General features: G+C 41.6%; 1 protein-coding gene across 8 annotated transcripts in view; it reads right to left on the bottom strand.

Moving 5' to 3' along the window:
• Window positions 1-1,796: 1,796 nt before the first annotated feature.
• Window positions 1,797-14,071, bottom strand: part of FARS2 (phenylalanyl-tRNA synthetase 2, mitochondrial) — a 236,014-nt gene continuing 223,739 nt past the window's right edge. For all 8 annotated transcript variants that reach the window (XM_082296767.1, XM_082296769.1, XM_082296771.1 and 5 more), the window contains one exon: window positions 1,797-2,140. In XM_082296767.1, coding sequence (XP_082152893.1) covers window positions 2,002-2,140 — 139 coding nt within the window. In that variant the 3' untranslated portion in view covers window positions 1,797-2,001. The remainder of the gene's footprint in view (window positions 2,141-14,071) is intronic.

Raw genomic sequence — 14,071 nt, forward strand, 5'->3', positions numbered from 1 at the left:
GAGCTGATCCTAGAACATCCAAACTGCCTTGCAAAGCCAGACATGATGTCCTGTGGCTGTAGTGAAAAAGGCTCAATGTCCAATTTTCTCCTTGCTTTTCCCAGATTTCTATGTCCCCAAAACTGACTGATCAGAATCAGAGAAGAACTGAAGGATTTGGGGAGCAGAAAAGGGAAGCCTCACAATTAATAAATGAAAAGGGAAATCTTGTGACCTACTTCACCACAGATATTCTCCTGTTTTCCCAAGAGACTTTGTTCTTTCATACAGCACACAGGTTACATACTCTCTCCACAGGCAATTCCATCAATTAAGATCCACATAATCTAGTGCCCCATGTGGTAGCATCAATCAGGCCCTGTCTTGGAACAATTACTGCTCAGTGAAGTTCAGGAAAGTCCTCCTCAGGTCCTCACTGAGAATTCTGAAAAGGTGAAGGACGAAGGGGACTGAGAAACATCAAGTGGGCTAGGCTGTATTTATGGATCTTAGTAGATGATGGTTTAAAAATAACCAAGTAGGTTTTTCTGGTGCCTAAATGGCACCCATTCTTTTTACCTTGTAGAAAGTTTAGCATATTGTTTTCATAATCAAGTTATTTGGATAACACAACAGTGATTTAGATTAGGATTTGTTTACACAGCTAAGTATGTTGAGTAATGAAATTAAAATGAGCACTCTGCTTCTGTCACATCTGCAATAGTAACTGGCTTCTTATGGTTGAGTACAAGCCTGCTGCACAGATGTTTCTTGATAAGGTATAAATCAGTGTTAGATGCTGTTTGTTGCAGCATTTTTACTGCCTTCTTCCCTGAAGGAGGGAATGTTGCCTGCACAGCAACCAGATGTGACCTGCAAGACTGTATGAAATACCATCACAAGCCAAAACCGGTCCCATATTCCGTATCAGCATCTGCAGTGGCTCAATCAAGTGTTTATCAGATCATTTGAACACTTCTACAGGCCCTAGCATCATACCACTGCCAGAATTTATTTATTATAACCTGCAATGAAAAAGGCAAGCATCCTGTAAAGCAACTGGCACTTCAAACAGCAGAAGATCCCATTTTAGTTTGCTTTCTTGCCTTAAAGGTCAAATTTCTGAGCAGACACTGCTGCCAGAAGGCAAGATACTGTGAGAGAGATCAAGGCAGCTGCTTTTCAGGGCATTGTAGGGAAGAGTTTCTATTTACTGCCATCCTGCCCTAGGTGATATCAATACTTTGATGGTGACAGGGGAGGAGACTTGCACTGGTGTCTATGCAAAGAGAAGTCAGACAAGGGAGCTTCTCCCCTGGTGAAGGCAGCACAGCTTGGAGCACCTCACTAAGCTCTGCTCAGCTCTGTGGGAGCAAGAGGATCTAACAGGAAAAACTTGCCAATGACCCAGCATTTGAAGACAGCCAAGCCTGGCCCAAGCCACACTGGCTCCTTTTCTGATGAACACAACACCCATGGGCTCTGAAGGTAAGAGAGCCAAACTTCACAAGATTTACTTCTTGGAAGGTTTCTTGAAGCAAAATCTGACATTTCTTATTTATAAAAAGAAAAGCTGGGTGGGGGGGCAGGATGGGTTTTTCTTCCCTGAGCTAACCCATGTCTCTGATTTGCTTCACTTGTTACACGGACAGAAGATCCTGTCAACACAGAAATAATGCCAAGTATTTACAGTTTAATGGAACCCAGGGACCAATTAACAACACAGAAAACCACCAGGCAGTGTATTTCTTATCGTAACAGGAGGGAAATCTTACATTACTGCTGTTCCCCCATTTCTTAAAATAAAGCACCAGTGCTTCGTCAATGATTTCTCAGTAGTAATGTTTATTACCTGCCAGTTTTACCATTGCCCATTTATCAGTCGCTTTCTATGTTCAGTCACAAAACCCCTCTCTCTACTTGTGACCTAAAACCATCCCCAAAAATAGAAGGGGAAAAAAAAAAAAGAAATAAAAAAAAGAAAGAAGAAAGCAACTGTCCTTGGGGCTCCAGAGCACCGTTCTAGAACCTGCCCTCCACCCCAAGCTCCCGAACTGCTGACTCCTCAATAGCTTGGTGGATGCGATGCACCTCGTCCTGCGTTAGCGTCCTCTCCGGGTGCCGGTAAATGATCCGGTAGCAGTGGCTGACCTTCTTCGTCCTACAAAACACAAACCAAAAGAGGACTCATAAATACATGTGCCTACAAATGCAAATACATGAGGCCAAACACTTACTCTCTGGATCATTTTTATTTGCGGTCTAATTTTGCTCCTGCTGCTTGAAAATCACCTTAATGCTAAAATACACAGTTCGGAGAGGCGGGACTGAGCTGAATTTTAATTCTGGCAGAGGACTTTGCTGAAGTCCACCTTGTACCTCAAATGGTATTGCGGTGTGGTAGCTTCTTACCAGAGCAAACAACCCCGGGAGGAGGGCTTCTTACCCTGTGCTATGGAAAGTAAGAGACAAAGAAGAACAGGGAATGATGGGGGGAAAAAAGTATTTAAGAGTTGCTGGCTAGGCAAAGACAAGTTAATGAAAAATCAGGACAAACCATTAAGTTGAGTAAAAGTGAAAAAAATCTCCTTGCTCTCCATCGAAAGCAGGCAGGAGCACCTAGTTCTTGCAAGGGCATCTCTGTAATTGCAGTGCCTGTGTTACTGAATTTAAATGGCAGTTGTGGCATCCTTTCTAGTTTTGAATGGAGCCCACACAGCTTCTTCTTTCAAAGGTGAACACCCACTTCTCTAATAGAGAGAAAATCTGAGGGGAAAAATAATGGGAAACCAGAGAGTACCAGGCAGAAGAAGCTCCCAGACTGGCAGAACTCTACATTTAATGGCACACAAAGGCAGTCAGCAAGCTTTGGGTCATCTCTCCCCTGAAAATTGTTTCATGTTAGAACCACGTTTATATTTATGACTGCTTGATTAAATCTAAGGTTAGATGTGTTCATCCACAAACATAACTCTCAAGATACTAATTTCAGCCTTAAATCCTACTAGAAACAGGGACAGGTAATTTTTACCTCAGAATAGCTGTTTGACACCAATTTTGTCCCACCTAATAAAGGTGGGAAGTTTGCCCTGCTCCCACTGGCAGTTTACAAAAAAAAGGCTTCTTATAATTAAAGCATTCCTCCTTTTTTGTATGCTCTGAAGATAAAGCAAGTTAAATCTGGCTGGAACCTGAAAGGGCAAACTGCATTTCATAAAATGTTAAGCTGACTGCAGTTAACTGCTAAAAGCCAGCCAAAAGCTTTCCCTGTGTGCAGGTTAAATGCTTCAGAAAACTGATCTTTAAGAAAAGAGGGGGAGGTGTAACTGTGGGGATGGTGTTGCTCTGCTCTGCTCCACCTCTTCAAAGCAGCCAAGAGGACAAACCTGGGGGAAGCAAGTAAATGGAATAGCAAAGATTTGGTCAGATGCTGTGTTGCCAGTAAGAAATTTGAGTAAGAGAGAGAGATAATGCACCGGAGCTCAGCAGAAACAATTTTCAAAACAAGGCTGGCAAATATCCTTAGAGCTGGTAGTATTTCAGTTTTTAAAGGTGCTACAGGAATGCACCTGATCAAAAACATTTGCAAATTGCTTCAGCTGGAAGTCTGTTTAGAAGGTGTACAGTCACAGGGTTAATCCCGAAGTTTTGCAAATATTGGGAATATAACCCATGATGGAAAATTCATTACCATCGTTAAATGGATGTAAGCAAAAGTTTGCTTAATGTAGGTGTAGCTACAGCACTGCTTCTTCACTGGCCTTGGTTAAATGAAAGTGACGGTTACTCCCGACTTAGGTGTTTCTGCATCCCCCCTCCCTCCATCCTAGTGAGTAGTTCATTCCATAACAAATTAAATATGGCAGACCAGGACAAATAGTTTCTTGTTGTGGAAAAACAGTAGCTTTAGGAGGTATTTAAATCAGGAGAAGGTAGAGGTTGTAGAGAACAGTTCTGCTAGCTGCACCTGAAGTTAAGCATTGGTGTGAGAGAACTAAAATGGGAATTGTATTAAATGTAATTAATCTAGATTTAATTATAGGCAAAATTGAAGTTGTAACTACTAATACAACATGGCTGGCTACACATAACCCAACATAACATGGATGCTACACCATATATTTTTCTCCCACCTTTTAGCCAGGTTTATTTGCATCTCTGTTCCTAATTGGAAAGAGGGAGTATAAGGGTTCAAAGCTATTTCAATAAAAGACACACTGCCAAGTTTCAAGCCTTAAGCATTGTTTCCAGAGTACCATTACTAACTTTTCAAGGGAGATGGGGAAGAACATTTATTGGCTCTTCCCTCCCCTAATACTTCCCCTGCTCCCAAATAAAGTACTAAGACACTGCGATTAATCCCTGCCATCAGCTGCAACTGGAAACAATTATTGTCAGCAAATAATACCTTTACTCATTCAGTTTCTTGCTTCCCTTTTGTTCTGCAGAGCCAAAGAGTGTTTGCCTACTTTAAAGACGGCTCTGCTAATGCCTAATGAAGTCTCTGCTGCATGTCGTGCTGCAGCCTTGTGATACAGAAGCAGTGGCTCTCTATCCTGAGAAACAAAATTTTAAGGCCAAAACCTGCAACAGCAGCTTCATGGGGTAAAAAAAGAAGGGAAAAAAAAGGAAAAAATTTGGAAGCTTAGCAGTGAGCACACTGGGCTTTATTTACCTAAAGTGCACTGCCAGACAAGCCCATGCGGTTGCAGTCACGCGGACTCCTCTCCCATTAGGCTTCAGCTGATCTTAGTGTCACAAGTCTCCTCTGCAGCAGCCTGCGGCTTTCAGGTAATGAAACGCAGTGAATACAGTGAAGCACTTCTCAAAGGGAGAAGGAAGACAGGGATTTATTCTGATGCCACAGGAGGAAACAGGATACAGACTGTGGACAAACACTGGAGTGAAACAATGCCTAATGCTCTTTCATACAATTTTTGGAGGGAAGAGCTTTGCCTCATGATTTTCAGGAATTGGCACACAGCTGCCGGCATGTGCTAGGAAGCTGCTTCCCTGCAAGGTCAGAGTCACTGCATGGGGTCCACCTGAAGGTCACTGTATATGTTTGGGTATTTCAGCCTGATACCTAAGCACAACAAGAAATTAAGGGGTCTTAGTCTGCCACTAGTCTAATAAAACCAGTATGAAAGCTACCTCACCCTGCTACCTGGGCTAGAATGAAAGGGTGTGGTAGGCAACAAAAATCAATACATGTGTGTTAGCTTTCCCTGCATGGAAAACCACTGAAGGATGCTTTAAATGCAACTTGGCTAGAAAGCTGATCCCAGAATCTACCAACAGCAAAACAGTTCAACGTTCTAGGGAATCTGTCTCAGGCATTACGTAAGACTAACCACAGGGTCATTTGGTAACCAAAATGTTGCGTAAAGAATAAATGCCTGGCATTGGCATTTGTCTCGTCCACATGCAATACCACAACAGGAATGAAAATTTCTCCATCTTGTACTGGAAGAGGGAGATAAAAGGGGCAGCAGTGAGTGGGAAACCCCCTACTTTTTAGCTGTGTTCAACTTTCCATCTGCCTTAAATAAAGCACAGAAGCACAGAGAGTTCTGTATGGAGGTTACCCCTGCTCTTAAGTGGTGAGGACAACACAGAACCAGACATTTTTCTAGAGAGCTGGATTTACTTTGAGGAACAGAAAACTAGAGATGACAATCACCCACAGCATGAAAGAGCAAAAAAGAGTACCATCTCTTTTGTATGCTGAGCAGTTCGCTAAGCACTACTACTCACCATGATATCTATACTGCACCTTTTCCTACAGAATACTATTTAAAATGAAAGATCTACACACACATGTTGGGGTTTTAGTTTAGTCCTAGTTTTTTTCCTGTTAAAGGAATTTTTTCCCATATGCATGTTGCTAGGGGACAAATGGCTGTACTTATGAAAGACAAAAAGAGCTGCCCATTGGGGGTGAGGTGGGCCTGGCTACTCCTTTGTTTCACCTGGGTGTGGGGTCAGTTCCCTCTCTGTGTTCTCGGGGAGAGGAGCCTGGTTCTGTTCGGCCATTTTTTTTTTCTTTCTGCGGAGAAAGATCCCAGGACCCCCGGCCCACCTTCCCTGCCCCGCTGGAGGCCGGGCTGTGGCCGCCCTGCCCCACTGCTGCTTCGAGCCTTCGCTGCGTTGTAGCCGTGCTCGCCCTGCCTGCCCGACCTCCGGGGGGTTCCCCGTTTGGATACATCTCATCTGCCACCCGGGATTTGTGCTCGTCCCTGCCGTTCCAGCCTGCTGTTCCCGAGAGTCCGGCCGGACACCGGGGCCAGCCGTCTGCGGTTTGTGAAGCCTTTGTCCCATCCCTTCCCGGGATCCCAGGGCGCCATTGCCGCGTGCTCCCCGAGCTCGCTCCGGAGCGCCCCCTGCAGCCGCGGGGGAACCATCGCACCTGCCCTGCTCACCGGGAGCCGCCAGCGCCCCTGCCGGCTGCGAGCGGAACTGCACCCGAGGGGAAAGGGCCCGACAGCCGAGAAGGCTGGCACTGGGTTTGGGATTGTTTGCTGTTACTGTCATAGTTATTGTTGTTTGTTTGACTGGTTATATATAAAAGAACTGTTATTCCTATTTCCCACATCTTTGCCTAAAAGCCCCTTGATTTCAAAATTATAATAACTCGAAGGGAAAGGGGTTATATCTGCCACTTCAAGGGAGGCTTCTGCCATCCTTAGCAGACACCTGTCTTTCAAAACCAAGACAACACAGTAGTGCAAGTATTTGAGATTATTTTCTCTCTGTTAAGTGACTCATGTTAATGAGGTTCTTTGAGGGTGTCCCTGCCATGGAAATGTGTATCCTATATGCCCTCAAAAGATTCATCAAGTAATTCCCTTACATAAACCTTCACAGAGTACTCAGTGGCTGCAACACCCTTCACAGAGATCACATGCATGGAATGACCTCAGGGAAGAGAAAAGCTTGTTTTGTTTGCAACAATGTCCTGAAAGCAGTGATGATGGGAAGAAATGAATAAACTATTTCATATTGCCAGCATCCTAACTGACAAAATCATGCAGGCTGCAGAGCTTTGGTTTTGCTTTGTGGCTCCAGCAGTTCGAGAATGGTTCACATTTTAAGTGGAAATGGGGAAGAATATTAAACTGCAAGAAGATGATGTAATTACCTGTTTCTTTTTGTTTCATGCTTTCAAACCATATCCATCTCTATGATAGTAGGCACAACTGCTAAATATCCTACTATAAATTTTAAATTGACAAATAGCACTCTTTGCTAGAAACCACATCATGGAAAATGGCAAAAGACTTGTGCTGTATACCTTACCATCAGTGGCAAATACTTCAATTACCATGGTGATAGAATGTAGCAGTAATTCTCTGAACAAAGGTCTTTCCCAAATATGCATTCTCATCAGTCCTTTCAAATGCTAATACTTCATCTCTCTGGAAGAGCATATTGTACACACAGCCTATTCTTAAAAAGGGACATGTTTTTGTTTAAGGTGATTTTGATGCCAGTGAAAGGCATTAGTATTAGCTCATCTCCAGAAGAAACAATTATTTTAAACCCACAGAAAGTAGGAAATGGTCATTTCTCTTGCATACCTTCTCCAGCTGACACCTGGCAGAAGGGTGGTTCAGCTTAAAAAATAGTCCAGGTCAAGATATGCATGTTGAGACTGTCAACTTAATTTGACCACTGTGGATTTTTTTGGTGGTCACTTTAAAAGAGATGTATGCTCACTGACTGATGATGGGACTGAAATATTATTCTTCTATTTCACAAAAATGAGACAGTAATGGACTTTTTGCTCTTTTCTAATTGGACTTGGTGAAATCTGTATCTAAATACCAAACCTTAAACCTGCTTGACCTTTTCATTCTTTCTTTAGTATTAATTCCATTTTTAGTTTCTCTCTTCATGTAGAAAAAAAAAGTCAAAATTCTGTTAGTAGCCAGATTATTGAGAAAGATAAAGAGCATAGCATGGGATACAACAGCAAAGGACATGACACCTTCTAGTTAAAATAGTGAAAAGTGGATGAAAAATGAAAGCACTTGGAAACTTTTCAGCTTCTCAGTCACTGGACACTGTTAGATAGCCATAAGTACAATCTAAGTCATTGTCCAGTATTCAAAAATATTGGATTAATTCAAAAGCTTTGATAATTTTTTTCCTTTTCTGCCTAAGTCTATTGACTAATTTCTTGCATGCAGGAACAGATACAAATAGATAAATAGTGAAAGAAATCTTTCACAGGCACCACTTGAAAGTTTCCTGGCTGTTAAAGGTACTCATTAAATGTTTAATGGAACAGTTCAAACAGTTAGTTTTGCTTTGGCTGAGCACTTTGGCCCATAAACACCTTTTCTTATTTCAACAGATCGCCGCAGTTTGTTGACAGAGGCCAACAAAAGAACTACCATGAGCAGTGCAGGGCTCTCTTCTGCTAGCTCCCAAGCAGAGGGAACTCTTACAAACAGACTGAGTTATACAAGAAACGGAGAGAGTATTTCCCTTGTGTACTGTTACAGTCCTCTCAGTAACCAGCCAAGGATACAGACAACCCATCTCAAATCCAAGCACTTCCTATTAAAAAGCTCTTAAGTCTCACAGCATCAGAAGTAATGGAATCCATTACATGCAGGCAGCAGTGAAATATCATTAGGGTGAAGAAGAAAAGTACCATTCTCCATTATACTAAAAAAAAAAAATCTAGAGTACCCACAGGATCATAAGCTAATTGTAACACAGACTTTTGCTGCCACTGAAGGGCAGAAAAAACCTACAAAGCCTTGGGATTTGGGATTGTGTTTTTTCTTTTTGTTTTAAAGACAGTGAGTCATTGATTCCTTGAAGAAGGCAATGATCAATGGTTGTAAAGCAGGTATGAAACCATTTCTCAAGGCGATGGATTCCAGCATTGGTGATGACTGCTTGTCCTCCAATCTCTGTCTCTTTGGGAAAATCATCTATCAAACACAGATGACAGAATTCCCATCATATTTGATCAATGCCAACTGAAGAATCCATTTCATGTGGATTTAAAGCTGGATGTAACTGAGAATTGTCCCACTTGGAAGGTGAACTTTGTGCATTCACTTCACACTGGGCCTCCTCCATTTTTAGGGGCTCACCAGGCCATCGAGTGATTCGGTTCAAAATCCTGCTCTAAATCCAGGAAGATTCAAGACTAGGCTAGAGGCTGAATATCTTCAAGACTTGCCTTGCTGTCAGCAGTGTAACCCCAGCGCACTCACCATGCCAGATAAATTCAACACTATGCATGGAATGAGTCTCTCTACTTCCCAAGGCTGAGCCTTTCAGCAATGAAAGCAAGCCATGCATACAAAGATCAGAACAAACCTGTGAGACTCAGAATAGGGTACAAACCCCTATTTTTCCTTCAGGGTTATCACTATGGCAGGATACAAGCACTGCACAGGTGGAATAAAGATGGGAAAAAAGACAACTTTCTGATACACACATACAAAATCGAGTGAAATAACTTCTACCCATTGTGGTGGCAAATAAGAGAAGGTTGACTAGTAAAGTACTTGAGACATAATTTTATGTACTAAACATAGAAAAATAATTGGATGCTGAAAGTAAGAGAGAAAAAATGATAGTCTCAGCATGAGACAGGACAGAATACCTGTTCTGTGAACAGCACAGGATTTTATTTTGTTTCATTTTCCCTAGGTTTGCCTGAAAAAGCTTCATGTCAAAGGCTTTTCAAAATCTGATCTTGTTTCCACCTAAACAAAATGCAAGGAGTAATACTTTTCATTATTTGTTGTTTAAAAATTGACTGCTGGAGACTTAAACATTCTCTAACAGAGCAAACAAAAGAACAGAATAACTCAATTTGGATATTGTGTCTCAGGGGAATTGCCATCTAAGCTTCTTGACTTTCTCCTTCCCTGTTTAGTTCAGAAACCGTGGCAGGACTGCTTTTCCCATGAGAGGACAAGGCAAAAAGTTCCTATGATGGATCACCCCCGCTCTCTGGAAAAGTAACTTGGCTGGCATAGCTGATACTGACATACTGATGAGAACAGAAGCACACATTACCTGGAAGTCATGGTAGTGCTGGCAGCTGAAGCATTTTAGCTACCAACCAGAAAATTCTTACAGAAAAATTCACATTTTCAGTGAGTAAATTCATAAGAAATCAACATATTTTCTGCCATTGCTGGCTCTCCTGCTTTCACCCCATTTTTCTTGACCTCCTAAATCCCTGGTAATTCAGTGGTAGAAGAACGTATCTCTGGCAGCAACAGGCTCTGCGGTTCTGACAGAACTTTGTCACTTGGGTGTCTCATTCACAGCCCTCTTGTGCCCTTCCCGAGCAACTGGCTGTTCTGAAGAGGATGGAGGACACAATCTCTTTGCAAAGAGTAGCTCTGAAAGACACACTGCTTGTAGAGTTGTGCTTCTTGTGCAAAGACATTGCATTCATCTCCAAGACACAGCGTGCAAGTAAGAGGATGGAAGAAGCATTGGTCCTCCTCCTACCAGTGATGTTAATGATTCCATTCCTGGTCCTTAGCCACAACAGGATCACCCAAAACTTTCTAACCACTGGTGACTGAAATGCTACCTGTACTTAAGACTGACAACCCATTCCAATAATCCAAACAAATCCAACATGAGAAGTGAATTTAAAATGCTTTCTAAAATATTTATAGTAAAAATGTTAAGTGTGATACCTTTTCAGTTCTGAGTGAAAGATCAAACACAAGAAGTATAAGTATTTAGCAGTTTTTTCCACCAACTAGATGTTAATACTATAGGCTACAGAAAGTATTACTAAAAATAACACTGCTGTCAAATTAAAATGTATTTAATAATCAAGTAGAAAGGGAATTTACATGAGAATTTAAAAGAATTCATTCTCCTACGAAATGAAGATGGATGGCAGTGACAGCTGGTTTGGATGTATCTCCACTAAGCACTAGCAGAAATCAGGGTCTAGATGACAGACAAGTGCATGGGAAGGCCTGAATGCTAGTTTAGACACTTGTATAGATTTCATCACTGAGATTAGTGGTTCTGTCCTCACCAGACCCAGGAGGTAGGTGTTTAAGTTCCTTTTACACTTGTTGTGAGTTGAAGTAAAAATGAACATGGCTCTGTGCTCAGGTAAGAACCTAAATGACTTTTCCAAGGTCACACAGAAAATTGATGAGAGAGAGAGGGCTTGGATAAGTGCAGTCACAGACCCTTTGAGTTATCCTTCTTTCAAGTTACCCTTCCCATAAGCCTACACTTCCAGTCACCCTTCTTTTCTGCAAGTTGTACAGCAGTCCTGGAAAACAAAACTGGCTATGGCAGGGAACAGCAACTCATCCCATACAGAACGGACAGGCCAGGAAGAGTGGAGAGACAACATCAGGATAACCAAATATGCTGTTTGTTAACTGATAAACTAAGCCCAAACCTGGAGAAAAAAGGACGGTGACAAGAAGTCAGCAGGAAGAGCTGAGTTAACCTGAGACTAGAAGACAAAAGGGACTTTAAAATAGAAAACAGAGGTTAAAAGAAATTACTTGCCCCTTTTTTTTAAGGAAAAGCAATACATTAAAAGCACCTGCCCCACTTTTCAGCCTGCAGCACCAGAAGGCAACTTAAAAACCTTTGTAGCTGTGTGTGTGCAAATAGAGGGGGTTTCTCAATGGGGCTGCTTACAGTATCTGTCACAGCTGGTGAAAACCCTGCAGCCACTTGCACAATTAAGTGTTGCTTGCTATGTCCTTCCAGTTCATAAGTTATTTTTCCTTTCAGAATTGTCAGGTTTTATGAGCCTTAATCTGGCTAACTGGATTTGTTTTGGAGATGCACAAATTCACCACTTTCCCTCCCTGAGGATAGAGTGGTTCCACACAGACAGCCACAAGAAACATGTTCTCATTGTTTTTCTGACAGCTGCTGCCTTGGGAAGACAACTCAGAGAAAGTCCTCAGAGTAAGGAGAACTACTGGCCAGCAGATTAAACTACTGTTAACACACAGGAAAACTGTCTGGCTGTTAAACTTTTCTCTTACCAGATCCCACTTGTGCAGGTAATGCATTCAGACCATGATGATAGACAGAGTCTGGATCCTGTAGGTGAGGCTTTCCTGGTTATCTTGAATGGAACAATGGGGAAAATGTTGCATCACTATTGAAACTAGCCAAAAGATGATAACATATGCCAATGAGGTGCACTGGCCAGAACTTTCACAGCTGTCAGAACGAGCATTAGTTTGGAAAACTCTAGCTGCCATGTTTGGCATGTTGCCCTCTTAATATTACGGTTGTTCTTTATGAAAATAAAAATGTGTATATGACAGGAAGTATGCATAGTGCACATCTCCTACAGTGAGATAGTATGAGCATCGTACAACAAAATACCACGTGGGCATGAAGATTAAAAGGTCAGGGCACAAAATGAGATGCATCATTCTGTGAGTAAAACAAAATTATTGGTCTGCCACTCAAAAAAGGAAAGCAAGCCATTGAGGCATTACACTAGGAAGATTGAAATACCATTTTTTGCTATGACTTTACTGAAAAAGGCCAAACAATCCTCCCACTAGCAGGAATTAATATCAACAAAGAAGGAATAAGATTTCAGCCCAGAATAGGGAATTCACAGGGAGCATCAGAGTAAACCAAATGTTCTCAAATTGTTCAATACATGAACTTTGCCCTAAAGCACTTTAGGAAGGAGCAGAAGAAATCTCAAGGCTGTTGTCAGTCATCTTTGAGAGCTTATGGAGGACAAGTAAGGTACCAAATGTTTCAAAAAGGTTGGAGTGCTTATTTTTGGAAATGGAAAAAAAGCCCCAAAGCTAGGAAGCCATAGAAATGATAAACTATTTGCTTTTACTTTAATTTCCCAGAAAAACTCTGGTGCAGCTAATTAGCTCAGTTGATTGGAGCATGGTGTTAATAATGCCAAAGTTGTGGGTTTGATCCCTGTACAGGACATTCACTTAAGAGCTGGGCTCAATGATCCTTGTGGGTCCCTTCCAATTCAGATTATTCTGTGAATGTGTGAAATGATTTGTAAGCACACAATGGAAAATAAAAGTCAAAAATAGAAAACATGGATGTGTTGATTAAATTTAGTCAAAACAACCTAATTTCCATCTCTAAAGGGATAACAGGCTAATAAATCAATAATCAATAAGTGAAACAATGAATTTCAGGAAGTAGTATGGAGGGTAGGTGCATGTGTAGGTGTGTGCATCTTCACAGTGAGCTAAACCAGGTAAAAAAAATGGTCTAAGATCAACATGTCACAAAGCATGGTTCCACTGGCAGCTGCAAGGAGTTTCAGGCAAAGCTGAAAAATTTTAGGAAAAAATTTCAAGCATTATAATGAAAAGTGAAAGAACCAAGAGAAACAGTAAATCCAGTTAGTAAAATTAGGTACTAAAAATCTGTCTTCCCAAATGTTTCACCATAGAGGGAACTGCATATAGGTGGATGAGAAAACTGGTGATCAATACTGATGATTACTACAAAACAGTGATCTTACAAGTGGCTGTAGTAGTTGTCAATAATTTGTTGTTTTCTGGGAGCAGTTATCTCCAGTTCAGCCAAATGTGAAGGATCATTCTTTTAGGGTTCTTCAACCTGGCTCCTGGATGATGGAGCACTTTCACTAATGGAAGAAGTGACACAGCAGAAGTGTTTGTTAACTAGCGTATTACATTACACCAGGTAAAATACTAAGTATAACTGAAGACAAGGTTAGAATAATCCTGACAAACTGAAAAAGCTGAAGGATACAATTCAACCAGAACAAGTGAAAGCTGGGCATACAGCAGCACTGTACAAAGCATCTAAGGACCACACAGAACCATGAGCTGAAGGTGAACCTGTGATGTTGCTAGACAACATCAAGTTATAAGGCAAGACAGAGAGAATATAGGTGGCTCAGCCTAAAGAACAGAAACATGAAGATCTGCTTTAAATACCTAAAATGCTGCTGCACAGAGTTAGGTAATAATCTTTCATCAACATTCACAAGCAGCTGGAGACAAAAGTAATGAGCTCATATTGCAGAAATGTTCAGCTTGAAAATTCACTTGGAAAGGCGGTTGGAGTCCCCTTTGCTGGAAGT

Source organism: Coloeus monedula, assembly GCF_965178545.1.
Source record: "Coloeus monedula genome assembly, chromosome: 1".
NCBI classification, from domain to species: Eukaryota; Metazoa; Chordata; class Aves; order Passeriformes; family Corvidae; genus Coloeus; species Coloeus monedula.